The 17,922-nt window shown below is 41.1% G+C and overlaps 1 protein-coding gene across 3 annotated transcripts in view; it reads left to right on the top strand.

Moving 5' to 3' along the window:
- LOC118578396 (serine/threonine-protein kinase Sgk3) overlaps window positions 1-17,922 on the top strand; it is a 136,577-nt gene that overhangs the window by 91,829 nt on the left and 26,826 nt on the right. For all 3 annotated transcript variants that reach the window (XM_036179305.1, XM_036179303.1, XM_036179304.1), the window contains exons 3-8: window positions 526-609; window positions 4,490-4,562; window positions 5,419-5,494; window positions 12,171-12,258; window positions 15,754-15,803; window positions 17,312-17,369. In XM_036179305.1, coding sequence (XP_036035198.1) covers window positions 526-609; window positions 4,490-4,562; window positions 5,419-5,494; window positions 12,171-12,258; window positions 15,754-15,803; window positions 17,312-17,369 — 429 coding nt within the window. The remainder of the gene's footprint in view (window positions 1-525; window positions 610-4,489; window positions 4,563-5,418; window positions 5,495-12,170; window positions 12,259-15,753; window positions 15,804-17,311; window positions 17,370-17,922) is intronic.

Below are 17,922 nucleotides of genomic sequence, written 5' to 3'. Positions count from 1 at the left end.
ATGGTTATTCTCTGAAACTAACAAAAATTTTATGCCAGTTCAGTGCGCTATTTTACTGGGGCTGTAAAGTCGAATCCCTTCCATGAAAAAAATCGATGAAGCCAGCTGGAGCCACAAATGGCATTGGTCACATGGCAAGGGATGTGCTACTCAGATGGAGGGCAATAGTACGTAGTCTTTCCTTGAGTTATGTATGATGAGCTCATCAGGATGAATTATAGTTTGCATTATTTTGTGTGTATGTTTTTTCAAAGCTTGTTACAAAGAAGGTATTTACATAAAATTTAAAATGCAAGTGTTAAATTATCCAAAAGCAAAGAATAGTTAACACTGCTTAAAAAAAAAAAAAAAATTGACCAGATGAAATACGTGCTTCACTTGGCATGCTTTTTTATCCTGGAGAATCATGTAAACAGTTACCAGTTTCATGAATATTAAGACATTTAATTTATGTGTATTTAAACAGCTAATTGTTTCTTTACAGTAAAGATTTGTTAAAGTATATCTTTTTTTTTATTTCCACAGGTTTATAAGGTTCTGGTCTCTGTGGGCAGAAGCGAGTGGTTTGTCTTCAGGAGATATGCAGAGTTTGACAAACTTTACAATACCGTAAGAGACTACAGCATTTCTTCCTTTCTTTCTTTTTGTTTTTGTTTTTCAAAACAGTTTTCTTTATATAACAGTTCTGGCTGTCTTGGAACTTGCTTTGGTAGACCAAGTTGGCCTCAAACTCAGAGATCCACCTGCCTCTGCCTCCCGAGTGCCATCCTGGGATTAAATGAGTGGATCACCACCAACTGAGCTGCAACATCATTCCTATTTAAAGCTAAACACTTGATAAAAATCCCATGAGGGGAGTCATTTATTTGAATGAGTAAATCAATACATGTGACCAAGAAGAACAGGGTTCTTCAAAAGCGTTTTAACTCAGTCTTTCTGTGAAATGTGGGAAGACCGTTCCCCATGAACAGTGAGAGACAATGAGGAGCTCGAGGACATTTCAGAGATCCTTGTGCCAAATAATAACAGGATTCATCAAGGCACTTCTGGTTCAGATCTTCAGCTCTCAGCCCCAGATCTCAGTGTCAGCCGCACAGTCCTCTTCTGAGACATTCTTAGAAGTCGTCAGTTCTGGGTTCCAAGCACTAACACAGTTGAAATGAGTGTTGCTTTTTCAACTGTCGACTGGAGTTTGAAATCTGAGAGACCAGTAGCTGTCTAAGTAACTGAAGCCATTTCTGTTCATAATCCAGCTATTAAATAGTTCACAATCTAGCACCTCCTGTTGCTGATAGATTTTAATGTATGCAGTGAGGTACTAAGGTCATAGAAAGGCATCAGGCCAGATTCTGCCAGGCGCTGGCTGACTGGTGGAAGATGCTGTCTTAAAAGTCTTAAGATGCCTAGACCACACCTTTCAAGTCTGTCACCGCAGAAGCCTGGATTGGAGCAGCTCTGAGTCCCAAGCTTTGCTTTAGCTATGGTAAACAAACAAGTAAACAAAAACAAGTGTGCCCCCGACCCCAAGTGTAAGCTCTTAGTTCTTTCATGCCATGAAAGATATTGATCTTGGGCTGGAGAGCTGGCTCAGCAGTTAAGAGCACTGGCTGCTCTTCCAGAGGTCCTGAGTTCAATTCTCAGCAACCACATGGTGGCTCACAACTATCCCTAATTAGATGTGGTGCCCTCTTCTGGCCTGCAGGGATACACGCAGGCAGAACACTGTATATGTAATAAATAAATGGATGGATGGATGGATGGATGGATGGATGGATAAATATATCTTTAAAAAAAGAAAAAAATAAAAAAGAAAGAAAGATACTGACTATCCCTAATTACATATGGTGCCCTCTTGCGGCCGGCAGGGATACATGCAGGCAGAACACTGTATACATAATGAATGAATGAATGAATGAATGAATGAATAAATCTTAAAGAAAGAAAGAAAGATACTGATCTCCCGGTACGTACAATGAGTATGTAGGTTACTAGGCATCTCTAGAAAAGTCTGTGTGTATTTAGAAAGGTAATCTTTCATTTCTTAACCCTATATCCTGATTTTAGCATGAAAATCTTGGGGTCTTCATGGGGTGGCTCACAAACACCTGGAACTTCCAGTACTAGGATTTTCAGTGTTCCCTCTGGCCTCCAGGAGCACCTGCACACACACGCACACACACACACACACACAATTTGAGAAAATTCATAAATCTGTAGATTGTCATTTGTTAGATTTTTCAAAAATATATTAAGGAAGTTAAAGCTGTCTTGGCTAAGATGCCAACTGTTTCCCAAGTGGATTGGGATGAATCATGGTGTTTCTGGGTTTTGTTTTGCTTTTCTAAGTTATTAATGTTAGACTTCTGACTCAAATTATTTAGCATTTCACTGTATATGTCCTAGATAATACTCAAATTATACAGTCATTGAAATTGAACTTACAAAAGACAGTGTTCTAATTTGAAGTAACAGATACTTGTCCTGGTGTAAATTATTACATAATCTAGAAAATCTGGATAATAGGGAACTTAAAGTGGACCCATTTTAAACTGTTGCCTGTAATGTTGCTACTCAGGCCTGATGTCTACTGTTCTCCTCTTTTTCATTAAAGCTTATGTAACTGAATTTCCTATACATTGTGTTTTCCTGCTTAACTAAGGATTTCGAGGTGGTGACCAAGTTCAATTACAATTGAAGGGAAAATAGCAGCCAGTGACAGTGGGATTGGCCTTGGAATTTTTCTAGTAGTTTTTAAAAACTATTTGTTTGGGAGCTGGGTGAGAATTGTCCTGTTGCTTCTCTTCACAGCCTTGGACACCCGTCTCTCCACATTTCTCTCTTTTGAGACAGGGTTTCTCTGTGTAGCTTTGGTGCCTGTCCTGGATCTTGCTCTGTAGACCAGGCTGGCCTCGAACTCACAGAGATCCTCCAGCCTCTGCCTCCCGGGTGCTGGGATTAAAGGCGTGCGCCACCACCACCCGGCAACTTTGCCTTTCTTAGAAATGTCTTCTCTATGAATGTTTTATATTCTGCTTCTTGTCAGCACAAAAACAATCAGTTGTATTATTTAAAACTACAGGAGCCAGGCTGAACCTCCATTCCCTGAGTTAGAAAACACAAATTCCTTTCCTTTGTTTAGATTTAAAAATAAGACAAAAAGTAAAAACTTCAATTTGTGAATATTTTTATTGTCAGCTTAAATATGTTTTTATGGAATGTGGTTTGTATTTTTAACTTTGGTTAATACAAATTATCTAATAGGCAGTACTAATTGTATTAGTATAAAAAAGAAAATAATTAAATATTGCCAGGTGTGGTGGCACATGCCTTTGATCCCTGCAGTCAGGAAACAGAGGCAGGCAGATCACTGAGTTTGAGGCTAACCTGGTCTACAGAGTGATTTCCAGGACAACCAGGGCTACACAAAGAAACCTTGCCTCAAAAAACTAAAAACAACAACAGAAAGAAAATAATAAAATACTATCACCATCTTCAGTTGCTGCTTACAAGGCAGTGTGTTTCATGTTATGAACCAGCCCGTTGTAATTTCTGCACAAACCTGACATGCCATTTAATTTGTAAATATTTTAATATAATTTTATCTAAAAGATAAAAAGTGCTAAAGACACAGTATCACCATCATATCTAAAGATAAGGACAGTAGTTCCTTGGTACCGAATGTCCTGACTGTTTATGTGACCAGCTGATCAGTTTGCCAAGTGTTTTGCGGTTGGTTTGTTGTGGGAGTACTGTTTGTTTATCGCCCTTTAGTCTGGGATTTGCTGCCTGTACCATGCAGGGGTGAGTGCATTCCTTTATCCTTTGTTTTTCCTGCCGGTCACTAGTTAGATCTGTACTTTGTACAGGTGTGGATTTTCTATTGCAAGCTCACTACTTGACATCCCTTGTTTAATTCCTTTCTGTATGCATAAGTGCTCAGGATAGACAGCAAGTGATTCTTCAAAGTCGGTTTTCCCTCAAGGAAATCTGAGAAACAAATGTATTAGATACTAATAAAGAGAAAGCTAGAGTTGAGAGTAGAGAAAGCAAAAGAAATTCACTTTCTCTGAAAAGGGTTAAGAATCTGTGGCTGTAAACCACAAAGAGCATATTTCCTGAGGTAAAGGATGAGAAGTACCTGCAGAACCTAGACGCCATTTTCCAGCCTAAGTGCTCAATGAATTTATCTTCTTCAACTGCACAAGATGCTCAGGTAGCCTATCCCCATTTTACAGACAGGAACAAAACAAACAAACCCTGGCACAGAGATGTGAAGTAACCTGTCCACGTTACATACATACTAAACAATTTCGTGGAACAAAACAGGATGGCTAGTCAGTCTGGCATTTTATTCATATATATTAGTATGGTATGTTGTATCATCGTTCTTAAAATATGTCTTATGAATTTTCCTTAAGATCATGTTGTGTTGTGCAGACATAAATAGATTTGGAAAGTAGCTTATGAAATGCTGTTTTTTAAAATTCAGTTGAAGAAACAGTTTCCTGCTATGGCTCTGAAGATCCCTGCCAAGAGAATATTCGGTGATAATTTTGACCCAGGTAAGCACAAGCTTCACTGTCTAACTGCTGAGTTCTGATTGAAGTTTGAAGACATAGGTCGTGTGTTCTTTGAAGAATATGATTGCTCAGAACTTGTTAGGTTTTTTGAGGCAGAATGTGGGAGGTAGAAGGCTGGGAGGAGACACTGCCAGACACTGCCATGAGAAGCAACATGTAAAGACACCGGTAAGCCACAAGCCATGTGGCAAAGTATAGACTAACAGAAATGGGTTAATTTAAGATAGAAGAAGTAGATAACAAGAAGCCTGCCACGGCCATACAGTTTGTAAGTAATATAAATCTCTGTGTGCTTTCTTGGTTGGGTCTGAGAGACTGTGGGACTGGCGGGTGAGAGAGATTTGTCCTGACTCTGGGCCAGGTAGGAAAACTCTAACTACAGCAGAATCTTTCTACGTAGCCCAGGCTGGCCTCCAAAGAGTGGTTCCTCTGCCTCAGCCTCAGGCATGTATTGCTACTGCACCTGTTTTGCCCAGGAGGCCTATGATGTACAATCTGCTTCACTGTTAAGAAGACGTTCATACAATGTGCTAAGGACCGATAGCCAATAAGAGGCAGTGTTTACTGTCGAGATACTTAACTCCTAGAAACATAGGAGTTGTTTGCATTAGCTGCTGTCTGGCCTCTGGTGGCGAAGCTGTAGTTTTCCTGAAGCTTCTCCAAAGCCCTTGTCCAAGTTCAGGTTACGTGTGTGGATTTTAAGTATTTAAGCATTTATTCCTGCTTCGACACCGAATGCCAATTAAGAGATAGCACTTTGTGCTTGCACGTCCTCCCGTAAATGTTTCATGATAATCCCGTCAGCCCACAGAAATGCTAGTGTGCGTCTCTCTTCCAGATTTTATTAAACAGAGAAGAGCGGGACTGAATGAGTTCATTCAGAACTTGGTCAGGTATCCAGAGCTTTACAACCAGTAAGTACTTTCCTTTTCTTCTAAAGGGACAGTGAAACCAAACTCAGAGTCTCGATTGAAGCTCAGGATGAGTTTATACTTTGGGTGACATGTTGTTGCTGTGTGTGCTCCCCAGAACGCTTTCTCTTCTTATACGTCATCCACACTCCCTTCTATACTTCTTCCTCCTTCTGCACGTGTATAACGTCTTAGCTGAGTTTCTGTTGCTGTGCTAGAGCACTGTGACCAGAAACAAGATGAAGAGGAAAGGGTTTATTTCAGCTCACAACTCTCAGGTCGCACTGCATCCCTGAGGGAAGCCAGGGCAGGAACTGAGGCAGAGACCGTGGAGGGTACTGCTTATTGGCTTGTTCTTCATGCCTTACTCAACCTGTTTTCCTGTGTGCCCAGGAACACCTGCCCAGAGAGCACTGCCCTGGTGAACTGGGCCTGCCCACATTAATTATCAATGAAGAAAATATGCTACAGATTTGCCTCCAGGCAAACACCGTGAAGACACTTTCTCAACTGAGAATTCCTCTTCACAGATGAATCTGGCTTGTTTCAAGTTGACAAAATTACCAACCAAGACATAGAAGTTTTATGGACTACTATTTAAATATATTTGCATTATATCGTTAAAACATCTTGCTAATTGTTTAATATTATACTTATCCATAGCTTGGAAAAAATATCTCAGGATCTGTTACATTCGTTAGGATTAAGCTATGTGAGTGTTATCCACGAGTTCCAGAGGCATGGACAATTTCACTCTGGTCCTCCCTAGTCTTCAGCTCTGACCCTTTCTCCTCCCTCTGCTCAGATAGTCCCTGAGCCTCGCAAGAGTCAGGGTGATGATGTAATGTCCTATTTGTGGCTGAGCACTCCCCTGGCACTTACTCTCTCCACTTTGATCACTTGTGACAACAGGTATTTTATTATTTATTTATTTATTAAATTTTTTTCCATTTTACATACCAACCCCAGTTCCCCCTCCTTCCTTCCCCTTCTCCCACCTCCTCACCTACCTCCCACTCTGCCCCCATCCACTCCTCAGAGTGGGTAAGGGCCTCCCATGGTAGTCAACAAAGTCTGGCATACCAAGTTGAAGGAGAGCCTAGCCCCTCTCCATTGTACCACGGCTGAGCAAGGTATCCCCACCACAGGGAATGGGCTCCAAAAAGTCAGTTCATGCACCTGGGATAAGTCCTGGTCCTGCTGCCAGGGACCCCACAAACAGATCAAGCCACACAACTGTCACCCACATTCAGCGGGCCTAGTTCAGTCCCATGCAGGTTCCTGAGCTGTCAGTCCAGAGTCAGTGAGCTCCAACTAGCACTGGTCAGCTGTCTCTGTGGGTTTCCCCATCATGATCTTGACCCCCTCTTCTTTTTTTTTTTTTTTTTTGGAATGCCGAATGCGGTTTATTGAAGGAGGGAGGAGGTCTTAAATCTTAAATACAGGCTTACAGCACAATGGAGAAACCCTGGAGGGCAGAAGTTCGCTTCTGATTTTTTTTTTTTTTTGGGGGGGGGGGTTGAGGATCGAACCCCGGGCCTTGTGCTTGCTAGGCAAGTGCTCTACCACTGAGCTAAATCCCCAACCCTGCTTCTGATGTTTTACAATCTTGCATCTAAGCTGTTAATGCCCAAAATGCTGGTTACACAGACAAGGAACATCCCTTAAGCATTCAGGAGGGTGGAATCTCGCAGGGAATTAGCATAGGGAGGATATCAAGGTCAGCAAGCAAGGCCACAGTTACCTAAAACCTGGGCCAGGGCCCTACAGGTCCCCCCTTTTACTAAAAAATGAGCTTCTGATTTAGGTTGCATGGGATGTCAGCAGGTCACCATGCCCATCATGGAGACACCTGTCCAGGCCACACAGGCATTCTGTCTTAGGTTGGTGAGCGCCCCCCCAGGCATTACCTGTCTCTGAATACTCATTATCATACAGGTTCATCTTGTGAGAGCTGCAGAGTTAACTGTTGCCAAAGATCTCTAAGTGGCGCTGGGCTTGCAATCTGTGTGTTCAACATAGAAAAGACCAACAGAAGTCTTAACCCACCCATAGCCAGTAGACTAAAGGCAACTGAGCCATTCCCTTCCTTAACAAGCCTTACTGCAAACTGGAGTCCTTGTAAGATGGTATCCCGGGAGCAAATGGAACTTGAGTTTGTAAATTTATAATTTTCAGAGCCAATCGAAATGTATATAACTATTGATTTAAATTTGTCATGCCCAATAGAATGAAAGATTAATTGACTGTGGTAGCTACTTTTGCTGCCAGGGTCTCCACTGTGCTAGCTGTAGTAACCAATTATGAAATGGCAATCCCAGAAGCAGTAGCAGTGGTCATCACTGCTATAACAGCAACAATGGCAGCAGTGATGTCAGATTCTCTTCTGGAGTGTGTGGGTATCCATTGGCATAGACACAACTCCAGGAACACAAACCACCAAGGCCCATTATTCTTGATCCCAGCATGACTTAAGCTGGCAGCTCTTAATAGTGTAATGTTTCATTGAGGGTTGCTCAGTATTTGAGTAAAACCAAATCTTATTATAAACAACAGTCATCCTAAGGTCCTCCATGTCATATATATATGTATATATATATAGCCTTATGGTTCTGTGGGTTGCAGTCTGATTGTTCTTTGCTTTATACCTAGAATCCACTTATGAGTGAGTACATAATATGACAACAGGTATTTTTTATATACCCATGCACTATAAGTAACTGTCTTCTCTTAAGGATAGAAGAAATTTCCAGAACCCCACAAACAAATAACCAAGAGGTTTTAAGCTTAGTTTTTAGCTGACATTTTCTTTTCCAAAAATATGTGTGTGTGTGTGTGTGTGTGTGTGTGTGTGTGTGTGTGAGAGAGAGAGGGGGGAGGGGGAGGATGAGAAGTTCAAGGCCAGCTAGGACTATATTAAACCCTGTCACAACTTCTCCTTGGCCCCAGATAGCTTTGTTTTGACAGGGGAAAGTATTTTTAAAAATAATTTCATGAAAGTGTGATTTTGAAGTTTTTTGTTTTTTTTTTTTAAACTGGGATACAGTCTGTTTCTCTGACCTTTGGATGAAAAAGGGTTTTTAAAAACAAAACACACAACAAACAAAAAAAAAACCACATTGGCAGTAAACAATGGATCCCAAAGCAAACAATTTGACTAAAACCCTAAAATAGTAATAAAACTGAAAACGAAAAATACGCAAAAATTTACCTTGATAAAGGATGACAGATACACGTACGTAACTGATAGAGAGCCGATGCAAACGCTGTACCCCCAAGCAAAAAGACAACTTGGGGCTGTGCAGATGCTCTCCAGTTAGAGCACTGGCTGCTCCTGCAGAGAACTGGGTTCTCTTCGCAGCGTCCACAGGGTGGCTCACAACCTGCTGTAAGAGGGTGTCTTAGGTGATCTGACACCCTCTTCCGAATTCACTTGGTACATAGACATACATGCAGACAAAACACCCATGCACTTAAAAATAAGACAGGAAAAGAATGGAAAAGGGAAGAAGGTCAGCAATTCAAAACCAGCCCAGGGCTACATAACCTGTTTGGAGCAAAGCCTGGGCTACCAGAGAACTCAGAGAACTCAGAGAAACTAAGAGAGACCAGCAAAACAACGACGGGAGATGAAAATGGAAACAAGGTTATCTTCCTTTGACTTTAGAACAAATACAGTGCCAGACTGTGGTGCAGGCCAGCTATCACCTGTCCCTTAGTCCAGGTGTGAGATTGTCCCCAGCACCTCTGAGGCCGCTCACACACCTGGTTTCAGTTCCCTCCCTTCCTTCCTTCCTTCCTTCCTTCCTTCCTTCCTTCCTTCCTTCCTTTCTTTCTTTCTTTCTTTCTTTCCAAGGTAACCAACCACAAGTCTGTTTTTAAAAACATAGATTAGTGTGCTCTGACTTTAAACGTTTTCGTTTTGTCTTACAAGACAGGGTTTCTCTATGTAACAGCCTGACTGTCCTGGATCTCACTCTGTAGCCCAGGCTCAAATTCACAGAGATCTGCCTACCTCTGCCTCCCAAGTGCTGGCATTAAAAGCGTGCTCCATAATGCCTGGTCTCAAACTAAATGGTTTTGATTTCAAAATTTTGGGCTGGTTAGATGGCTCAGTGGGTGCAGGCACATATCATGCAGGCCAGGCCACCTGAGTTCCATCCCCACAACCCACAGAAGTAAGTGTAGAAGGCCTCTGACTTCCACACGTGAACCGTGGCATGTACTCCCTCCTCCTCCATATGCACAAATGAGAAATCTAAAAAACACTTAAATCTGTCTTACAAGTCTTAGTGTGGCCATGGTGCTCAGCTGCCTTTGGCGGCAGCACACGGAAGCTGTGCAGTGGAAAGTTGGAAGCCATTGAGTAACTCTTGGTGCATCTGTGTGACAAGGAGCATACATCCATCAAATCTGATTGTTGGAGCCCTTAACAGCACAGGGAAATGTTTATGGAGTAATTTGAAGCAGGAAACACAAGACAAAATTGTAAATATAGCATGACCAAAGTTATGCAGAATTATAAAGCTAACATAGTAAGATTGGAGATCCCTCTTCCCACATTGACCTTTTTTCTAGATACTCAAAAAGTAAACAGTCCAGTGGTTCTCCATGTATTCACAGTACTGAACAACCATCATTTGTGCCTACGTCTGTCACTCCAGTCTAGCATTTCCCTGGTCTCAGCAAGGACAGAGCTTGACAGCCGTCACTGCTTCTGTCTGGAGCTCTCTGTTCTGGGCACTTTCTTTGAATGGAGTCATACAAAATGTGTCCTTTTTCTCTTCCTTTGTCCATTCAGTACAGTGTTCTGAGGTTCGTCCCTGTTGTAACAGGTGTACTCTATTTCTTCCTATTGCCGAATCCCATTCAAATAAACGGTTTACCACATTGTGTTCATCCATTTACCAGTTGATGGACATTTGTGGCATTTCTCCTTTTGTGCTTTTACAAGCAATGCTACTATGACTATTCATGTATGAAATTTGGGGGAATACGTATTCTTATGTTTTCACATGTAAACCTAAGAGTGGATGATAAAGTAATGACATTTAACATTTGTAAATGGCCTCCTTTTTAAAAGTATTTTTTTTAAATTTTTCTTGAGTTGAGAAATATTATTTATTAGGGTTGGGGATTTAGCTCAGTGGTAGAGCGCTTGCCTAGCAAGAGCAAGGCCCTGGGTTCGATACTCAGCTCCAAAAAAAAAAAAGGAGAAATATTATTTATTATTATTTGTATTGAGTTGTTAAGACCATTCATGGGTGATGGTGGTGCATGTCTTTAACCCTAGCACTTGGGAGTCAGAAGCAGGCGGATCCTTGTGAGTTAGAAACTAGCCTGGTTTACAAAGTAAGTTCCAGGATGTCCAGGCCTACACAGAGAAACCTATCCATGGACTAATGAAAATCCTGATTGATTGATTGATTGATTGATAGAGAGAGAGAGAGAGAGAGAAAGAGAGAGAGATGTGTGTGAACATCAGGATAGCAATTTGACCATTCATCAGGATTTTCCTTAGTCCATGAATAGTCTGCTTTAATTTTAGTCCACCACCCACATCAGCTTATGTCTTTATACTCATTTCATTTTTTTTTATTTAAATTTTTTTTTCATTTTACTTACCAACCACAGCTGCCCCTCCCTCCCCTTTTCTGGCTCCCCCCCATCTACTCCTCAGAGAGGGTAAGGCCTCCCTTGGGGAGTCAACAAAGTCTGGCATACCAAGTTGAGACAGGACCACGCCCTTCCCCTCTGCATCAAGGCTGAGCAAGGTGTCCCACTCTAGGGAATGGGCTCCAGGAAGACAGTTCATGCACCAGGGACACATCCTGGTTCCACTGCCAGGGACCCCACACACAGATCAAACCACACAACCGCCTAGTTGGGTCCCATTTCATTTTTAATGTGGAGGTCTACTCTAACGCATATCCCTGTGTCTTTGGAAAGGCTTGCCTTGCATCTGAGGGTTTTAGTGAACACACAGAGGAGGCCAGCTATCTGTTCACCGTGGTGCCAAAGCACCTCAGGCAGTACTCCACGCTAGGATGTTCCAGTGCTTGTCATCGCTGGCTGCCAACAGGTGCTCTCTATTGGCAGTTGCCAGAGTTGGCTTACTCTTCTGGTGACAGGTGGCCCTTTGCCTCCATTTCATTATGAGAGAGAGAAGGCTGAAATAAGCCACCTGGTTCTTAAACGGACCTGTACACAGGGTGTCGTGTTCCCTCCCCACTCCACCCCTACCCCCATGGTTTATATTTATAATGGGAATGTCTGGGTCCAGGAAAAATGTATTCACAGTTTCTCCGAATATCGCCGAACTGCTTTTCGGGAAGGTTGCCTCATTCTCCATCCCAGCAGCAGTGCCTGAGCCTGGCCCTTCCTGCTTTGGGTATCCTTCTGTTCTTCTGACTTTGCTAGGTAATGGATGTGAAGTGCATCTCAGTATCGGTTTCCACTGGACTTCCTCTCTTGTGAACCGTCTGTTGATCCCTTCCCCTGCTCCCTGTTGGCTTCCCTCCTTTTAGAAGTGGAACTTCTTTACACCTGTTAGAATAACGAGTGATACATTTTGGAGTTTTCTTGCTACAAATGCTAATATGGTGGTCTCCGTTTCCTGTTAAAAGGGAGGCGGTCCGCACCCATGCTGTCAAAGTAATGAGGCCATCTTTGATTTCAGCCCAGATGTCAGAGCATTTCTTCAGATGGACAGCCCCCGACACCAGTCAGATCCATCGGAAGATGAGGATGAAAGAAGCACTCCGAAGGTAGCAGGGGCGCTGTGCCTGTTAGCAGGGTAGCAAACGCAAGAGACGCAGTCTTACGTTAGACCAGCGTTGATTCAGAACCAAGTATCCATATCTGGGCTAGGCTTGCTACACTGCGGAATACCTAGGAACAGTCTTGCACCATTTACTGACTGTTCCCACGTTTTTTTCTTTTCGTGTGTATGTGTGTGGTAGTGTATGATTCATGTGTGTGGACATGTGTGTGGAGGCACACGTGTGTGGAGGCCCAAGGTTGATATTGGGAATCTTCTGTAGTGCTCGCAGCATTTTATTCAATGTAGCAGGGTCTGACCGTCAAGCCTATGCCTCACCAACATGGCTAGTCTTGCTGTCTTGCTGGCAGCTTGCTCTGGGGATCCCCGTCTCCACCTTTAAGGCTGGAATTACCTGCGAGCTGCCATGCCCACCTGGCATTTATGTGGGTTCTGGGGACCCAAACTCTGGTCCTGTTGCTTGTGTGGCAAGTGCCTTAACTACTGAGCAATCTCCCCAGCCCCCATCACTATCTTTAAAAATACATAGAAATTGTATTTTTATAGTAAAAAGCATATGCAGGTTTTTCTATATGAACTAAGAGAACAAGCTTCTTTGGGAGTTATTTTAAATTCACTTTGGTGTGGAAGAAGGAATAAAAATGTAATAGGCACTGGTTTATGTAATAAAGTCAACATCAGATAATGGAGGCATCGGCAGTGTATTCAAAGCAGAAATACCATAGTATGTAAATACATAATCTTTCACCAGAAAATCAGTGTTACTTCGCATGTTGTCCATATGTATTTGTCTTTGCATACATAAGTGAGACAAAATAATTAGCATATCACATGAATATGATCTGTAAAGTAGCAAAGATGAATGAAATGAATGCAAATATTTGACAATTTTGGCAAGTATGGAACTTGAAAGTCCTGTCTCTAGATTCTATGTTTCAATGTAGCTATGCTCTAATTAAGACAAGCTCAAAATACTTAAGATGAATCTTGTAATACGACTTCTACATTGTCTGCCCTATGTAAAAATGTATCATGGTTTAGTTATAAAGAAATATTTACAAAACTTTAAATTGCATTTATCTATTTGTGTGCATGCGCGCGTGCGTATGTGTGAGAGGTGGAGGTCGAGAACAATTGTGGGAGTTGTTCTCTCCTCCAGCCCAGGGAACAAACTCAGTCATCAGCTCCAGTCCTCTGCCGCTTAGCGTCTCACCAGCCTAATATAAGCTGTAATAACCAGATGAAGTTCATAGCTAGAAGATTCTGTAGCATCAAACTAAACCCTTCGTTTTATGTTAGGAAGGTGCTTAAAATTTGGGTGGGTATATCAAGCAGTCAGCTTGGAAATGGGTTTCTCCTTCTGCCCGGAGTCCTAGGGACAAACTCGGTAGGTGTCAGCTGCGGCAAGCTTTACTTACTGAGCCTCACCAGCCCCAACTTAGTTTTTATGTTATTCATTTTTAAAGACTTACTTCATTTTATTTTTTGTGTGTATGGGTGTTTTGCCTGTATGCTTGTCTGTGTACCACATGTGTGCAGTGTCTGCAGAGTCCAAAACAGGGTTGACGAAGTCAGAGATGATGGTGAGCCACCCTGTTGGTGCTGGGAAATAAAACCCAGGTCTTCTGCAAGAGCAGCCTGTGCTCATCCTCAGTACCCTCATCTTTTCGGAGAAAAATTAAGCGTAATCAAAAAACTAGAATCCAATATGTCAATAAATTTACTACCATCAGTCTATTGTATATCTCTTACATAATAGGTACAGAGAAATACTGTCTAATTTACATTTGACTAATTTCCACCATTTCAGGGACATGCTCCTCTAGGAAAATCATTACCAAGTAGTAAATATTAGCTATATATTAATATAAATCAGGGCAGGAAAATCAGGGATAAATTGTCCATGTTGTTTAATCCACACTTTGTCTTTTTACATCTGTGTAAGAAAAATCCTGTTAAGGAAGGATGCCAGTGAAACAGCACATAAGCTAAAAGAATCAGTACATGAATTTATTTTAGAGTTATATCATCAGTCCCTAAAACCCTGTAGTATTTAATCCGTAAAACACTGTATTATTTAATCCTGAATTTAATCTCATGTTAAATTAAACCACAGCAAATCTCATTCCATGAACCAGGATATTTACAGATTGATTAGCCTTGCATTACACTATTGTGACTCATGTATTTCTCTCCTCTGGGAAGTGAAAGTTTATTGCATAAAAGTTTTTCATAGCAAGGTATTAGAGAGGAAATAAATTAGGGTTGTGACTTAAAAGTTAGCTTTAAATGTTTTTAAATAAAACTTACTTAAGAACTTTTGAAGGCTAGGAGTGTTTGCCATTTATTTTTTTTTTATAAACTACTGTGTCTCCTAGAGATTATAAATCTGAAATCGGTTTCTATAAAAATATGATAAGCTTACATGGAATATTCTTGTAAAGGTGTTTGTACTAAACACACATACAAGTCATTTAATTTCCTGAATGTATAAATAACTTCCAAGTGGATTTATGGGAAGCAAATTTTACTTATACTTGACTTTTATGAAAGTGCCTATTATGGGGTGGGCTGGAAGCTTGGAGACAGAATGCATGCCCAGAATGAGGCCCTGTTTGATCCCTTGTGCCTGGACAGTAAACAAAGCCTCCTATGACAGGCTCACAAAATTCACCCTGTGGAGTTGAGTTTCAAGGTATTACTAGAGTCTTTTGATGTTCAGTTGTTTCTTGGTGTAGCAGGGAAGTAAGGGTTCGCTGCTGGTTGATCCTGGACTTTAATATACTAGGTCTAAAATTTTGGATCTACTATACTTCTGTGGATCAGAGAAAGTCCTGGTGTATTTACTTTAGAGATAATTCTACCAGGGGCTGAGAGAGAAATCAACCTGCTAGTGGGAGGACTGAGTTTGAGTTCCTGGTACACAGAGGAAAAGCTGAGTTAAGACATGTAGCTTCAGCATTGAAGGTGGAGACAGATCCCCAGGGCTCATGGGCCAGCCATTCTGACTGAAATGCCAAGCTCCAGGCTCAGAGAGAGACTGTGTTTAAAAAATAAGATAGAGAGTCAATCTCCAGCCTCCACACCACACTCAAGAATATCTACTGTTCCTAGTGGTCATTTCCGTCATCCTGGTTTAAAATTTTTTCTTTAATATTTGAAAAGCAATTAGCCATAGTAACCATTATGTAAATCTAAAAATGATTCCTCCTACTAAAGTGTGTTTTGTGGTTGACTTCGTCTCTTTTCTGACTCTGAGTGTTGTTTCTGGCTTATCTTTTTCCTTGCAACTGCTCTTGCAAGTTTTCATAATAAAAGTAACTGCTTATATTGACTATATCTCAAGAATTAGGGCTTTAGATTTCTTTAATATATATTATCATCTGTGGTGCAGTTATGTAATTTTATATTGAAGTATCCATTGACTGATAGTGTTTGACACTAATGAGAATACTATTTTTTTTTTCTCCTCACTACATAGCCACATTCTACCTCACAGAACATCAACCTGGGACCAACTGGAAATCCTCAGTAGGTTTACTTCGTTTCAACTTTTAAGAAGTGCTTTTTTGAGAATGTGTATTTATGTGAAGTGATACCATTTTAACTGGAAGCTGGTGAAGTATGTCAATAGTTACAGTGAATGTCATGCTGTCATGTGCTTCAGGGCTCTAGCAGAGCCTACTAAAAGGCTGGGCTTTTTGTTTTAAACTCTGTGTGTGTGTGTGTGTGTGTGTGTGTGTGTGTGTCACTTGTATGTGTTTATGTTTATGGTTCAACATGTGAAAAAACCTTTGTCATTTCACCTTTCCCCTACCTTCAGATCCCTGCCTCCTCCTTCATCATCTTTTTGTTTTTGCATCTTCTGTGTGTGAGAGATTCTGTATATTTAAATCTAAATTGTGCACGTGAGAGAAAATGTGTGCCATTTGCCTTTCCGAGTTGGGCTGATTTTGTTCATGCATTCTTGTTAATCTTCACCTATTGTAATATTTAACCTAGACTAGTGTTAGGTTAAATGTATATGAACAGACTGTAAACCTTCTTATGTTTCATTTGTTTACTTCTTGTGTGTGTGGCATGGCATGTGTGTGGAGGGCTCAGGACAGCCTGTAGGAGTCAGTTCCCTGTTTGTACCACGTGATCCCCTGGGATCAAATTCAAGTCATCAGGCGTGATGGCAAACACATTTACCTGCTGAGCTCATCAAATCAGCCTGCTTTTTGGTTGGGTTGGGTTTGTTGGTTGATTGGTTTTGTTAATTAATTGGCATTTCAAATATAAAAGAAATCGGCCCTCTAGTACAGCTTAAGAATTCAGCCTGTCTGGGAGGAAACACTCCTCAATACTTAAGTTCAACATCCTACCTCCTACCATGTGCATTTGCCTGTATACAGCCAATGCTGTTTTTTTTTTTTTTCTGCAAGGCTAAAATAAATAAAAAATCCATGTTATTCTCTCTGGATTTTGTTCCTGGCTTCCCTTCATTGCCATCCATGAAAACAGTCCAGAGAACACTTTCATCTCCATGCATAAGGGACTTAGATGTGAAACACTGGAGACTTCTCTCCACCAGAAAGCTTTCTTGGCATCTATACTAGGTGCTGGCAACTAGTACCTTGTTTTTTAGAATTACCCAGTACCAAATTCTACTTGAGCTTATGTAGTTTTATTTCTTCACCAGTAACAGTGGTTATGTTTGTGATGAGTACAACTGTCTTAGAAAGAAACTACTTTATGAGATATATCCATATCAGTATATTATAATGCATATAAAGGCTTGTCACCCATTTTTTTCTCTTAGAGGGAATAGTATTGAAGTACCTCTTAGATCTTAAATGGGGCTTATATAATTTAATGGGGAAGGAGATCTTATTGCTCTTAACAAAGGCTATATACCAGTATAAAAGTTTAGGAAACTCTGCTCATGGATTTTGTCGCCCACATTAATTTGTGAACTTAATGAGGTACAGGAAATGTTTAAACGTTTGTGTCTTCTTTCTAGAAGACTCATTGTTTGCCATGTGAATTTCTTTCAGTGCCAAACCATCCGACTTTGATTTTTTAAAAGTTATTGGGAAGGGCAGCTTTGGCAAGGTAAGTTTGTTGTTGTTGTTTTGTTTTTAATTCCATGATTAAGCACTTAATGAGTTTCTGATTTACATGTCTGAGTCATTGGGCTTTTTTTGTTTGCAAGATACGGAGTTGATACTCCTTCTTTGCCAAGTCTTGACAGAATTCTTAAGGAGACAAGGTGTGTGCTGAAATTCTAAGATGAAGTGCGTTTGTTCAGTGTGTGTTTATTGATAACTGAGTGTGTGCCACATGCATGTCAGGGTTCTGTTGAGAAACCTGGCTTAGTGATGCTGACAACAACCTTTGCAGGTAAGTAGTCTGTTAAAAAATACAGCCGGGTCAATGTGAATAGTGATGGCTTGTTTTCAAAAAGAACCTTTTTGAAGATAACATTTTTAAATGGAGGTTAGAAAGACTGAAGTGAGCATTCCTGTGAGTCCTAGAGAAAAGAAAACCTGTGTAAGAACCTGCGTAATCTCAGGGCGTAGGACCGGTCAGAACTTGACAATGTCCAGCCCTGCGGAGAAGGTCAAGGTTGACAGGAAAAGTGTCAGAGGTGAATTTATCTGAATCA

Source organism: Onychomys torridus, chromosome 2 (assembly GCF_903995425.1).
Source record: "Onychomys torridus chromosome 2, mOncTor1.1, whole genome shotgun sequence".
Lineage (NCBI taxonomy): Eukaryota > Metazoa > Chordata > Mammalia > Rodentia > Cricetidae > Onychomys > Onychomys torridus.
Note: the sequence above shows the minus strand (reverse complement) of the source record. Positions and strands in the feature narration are given on the sequence as shown.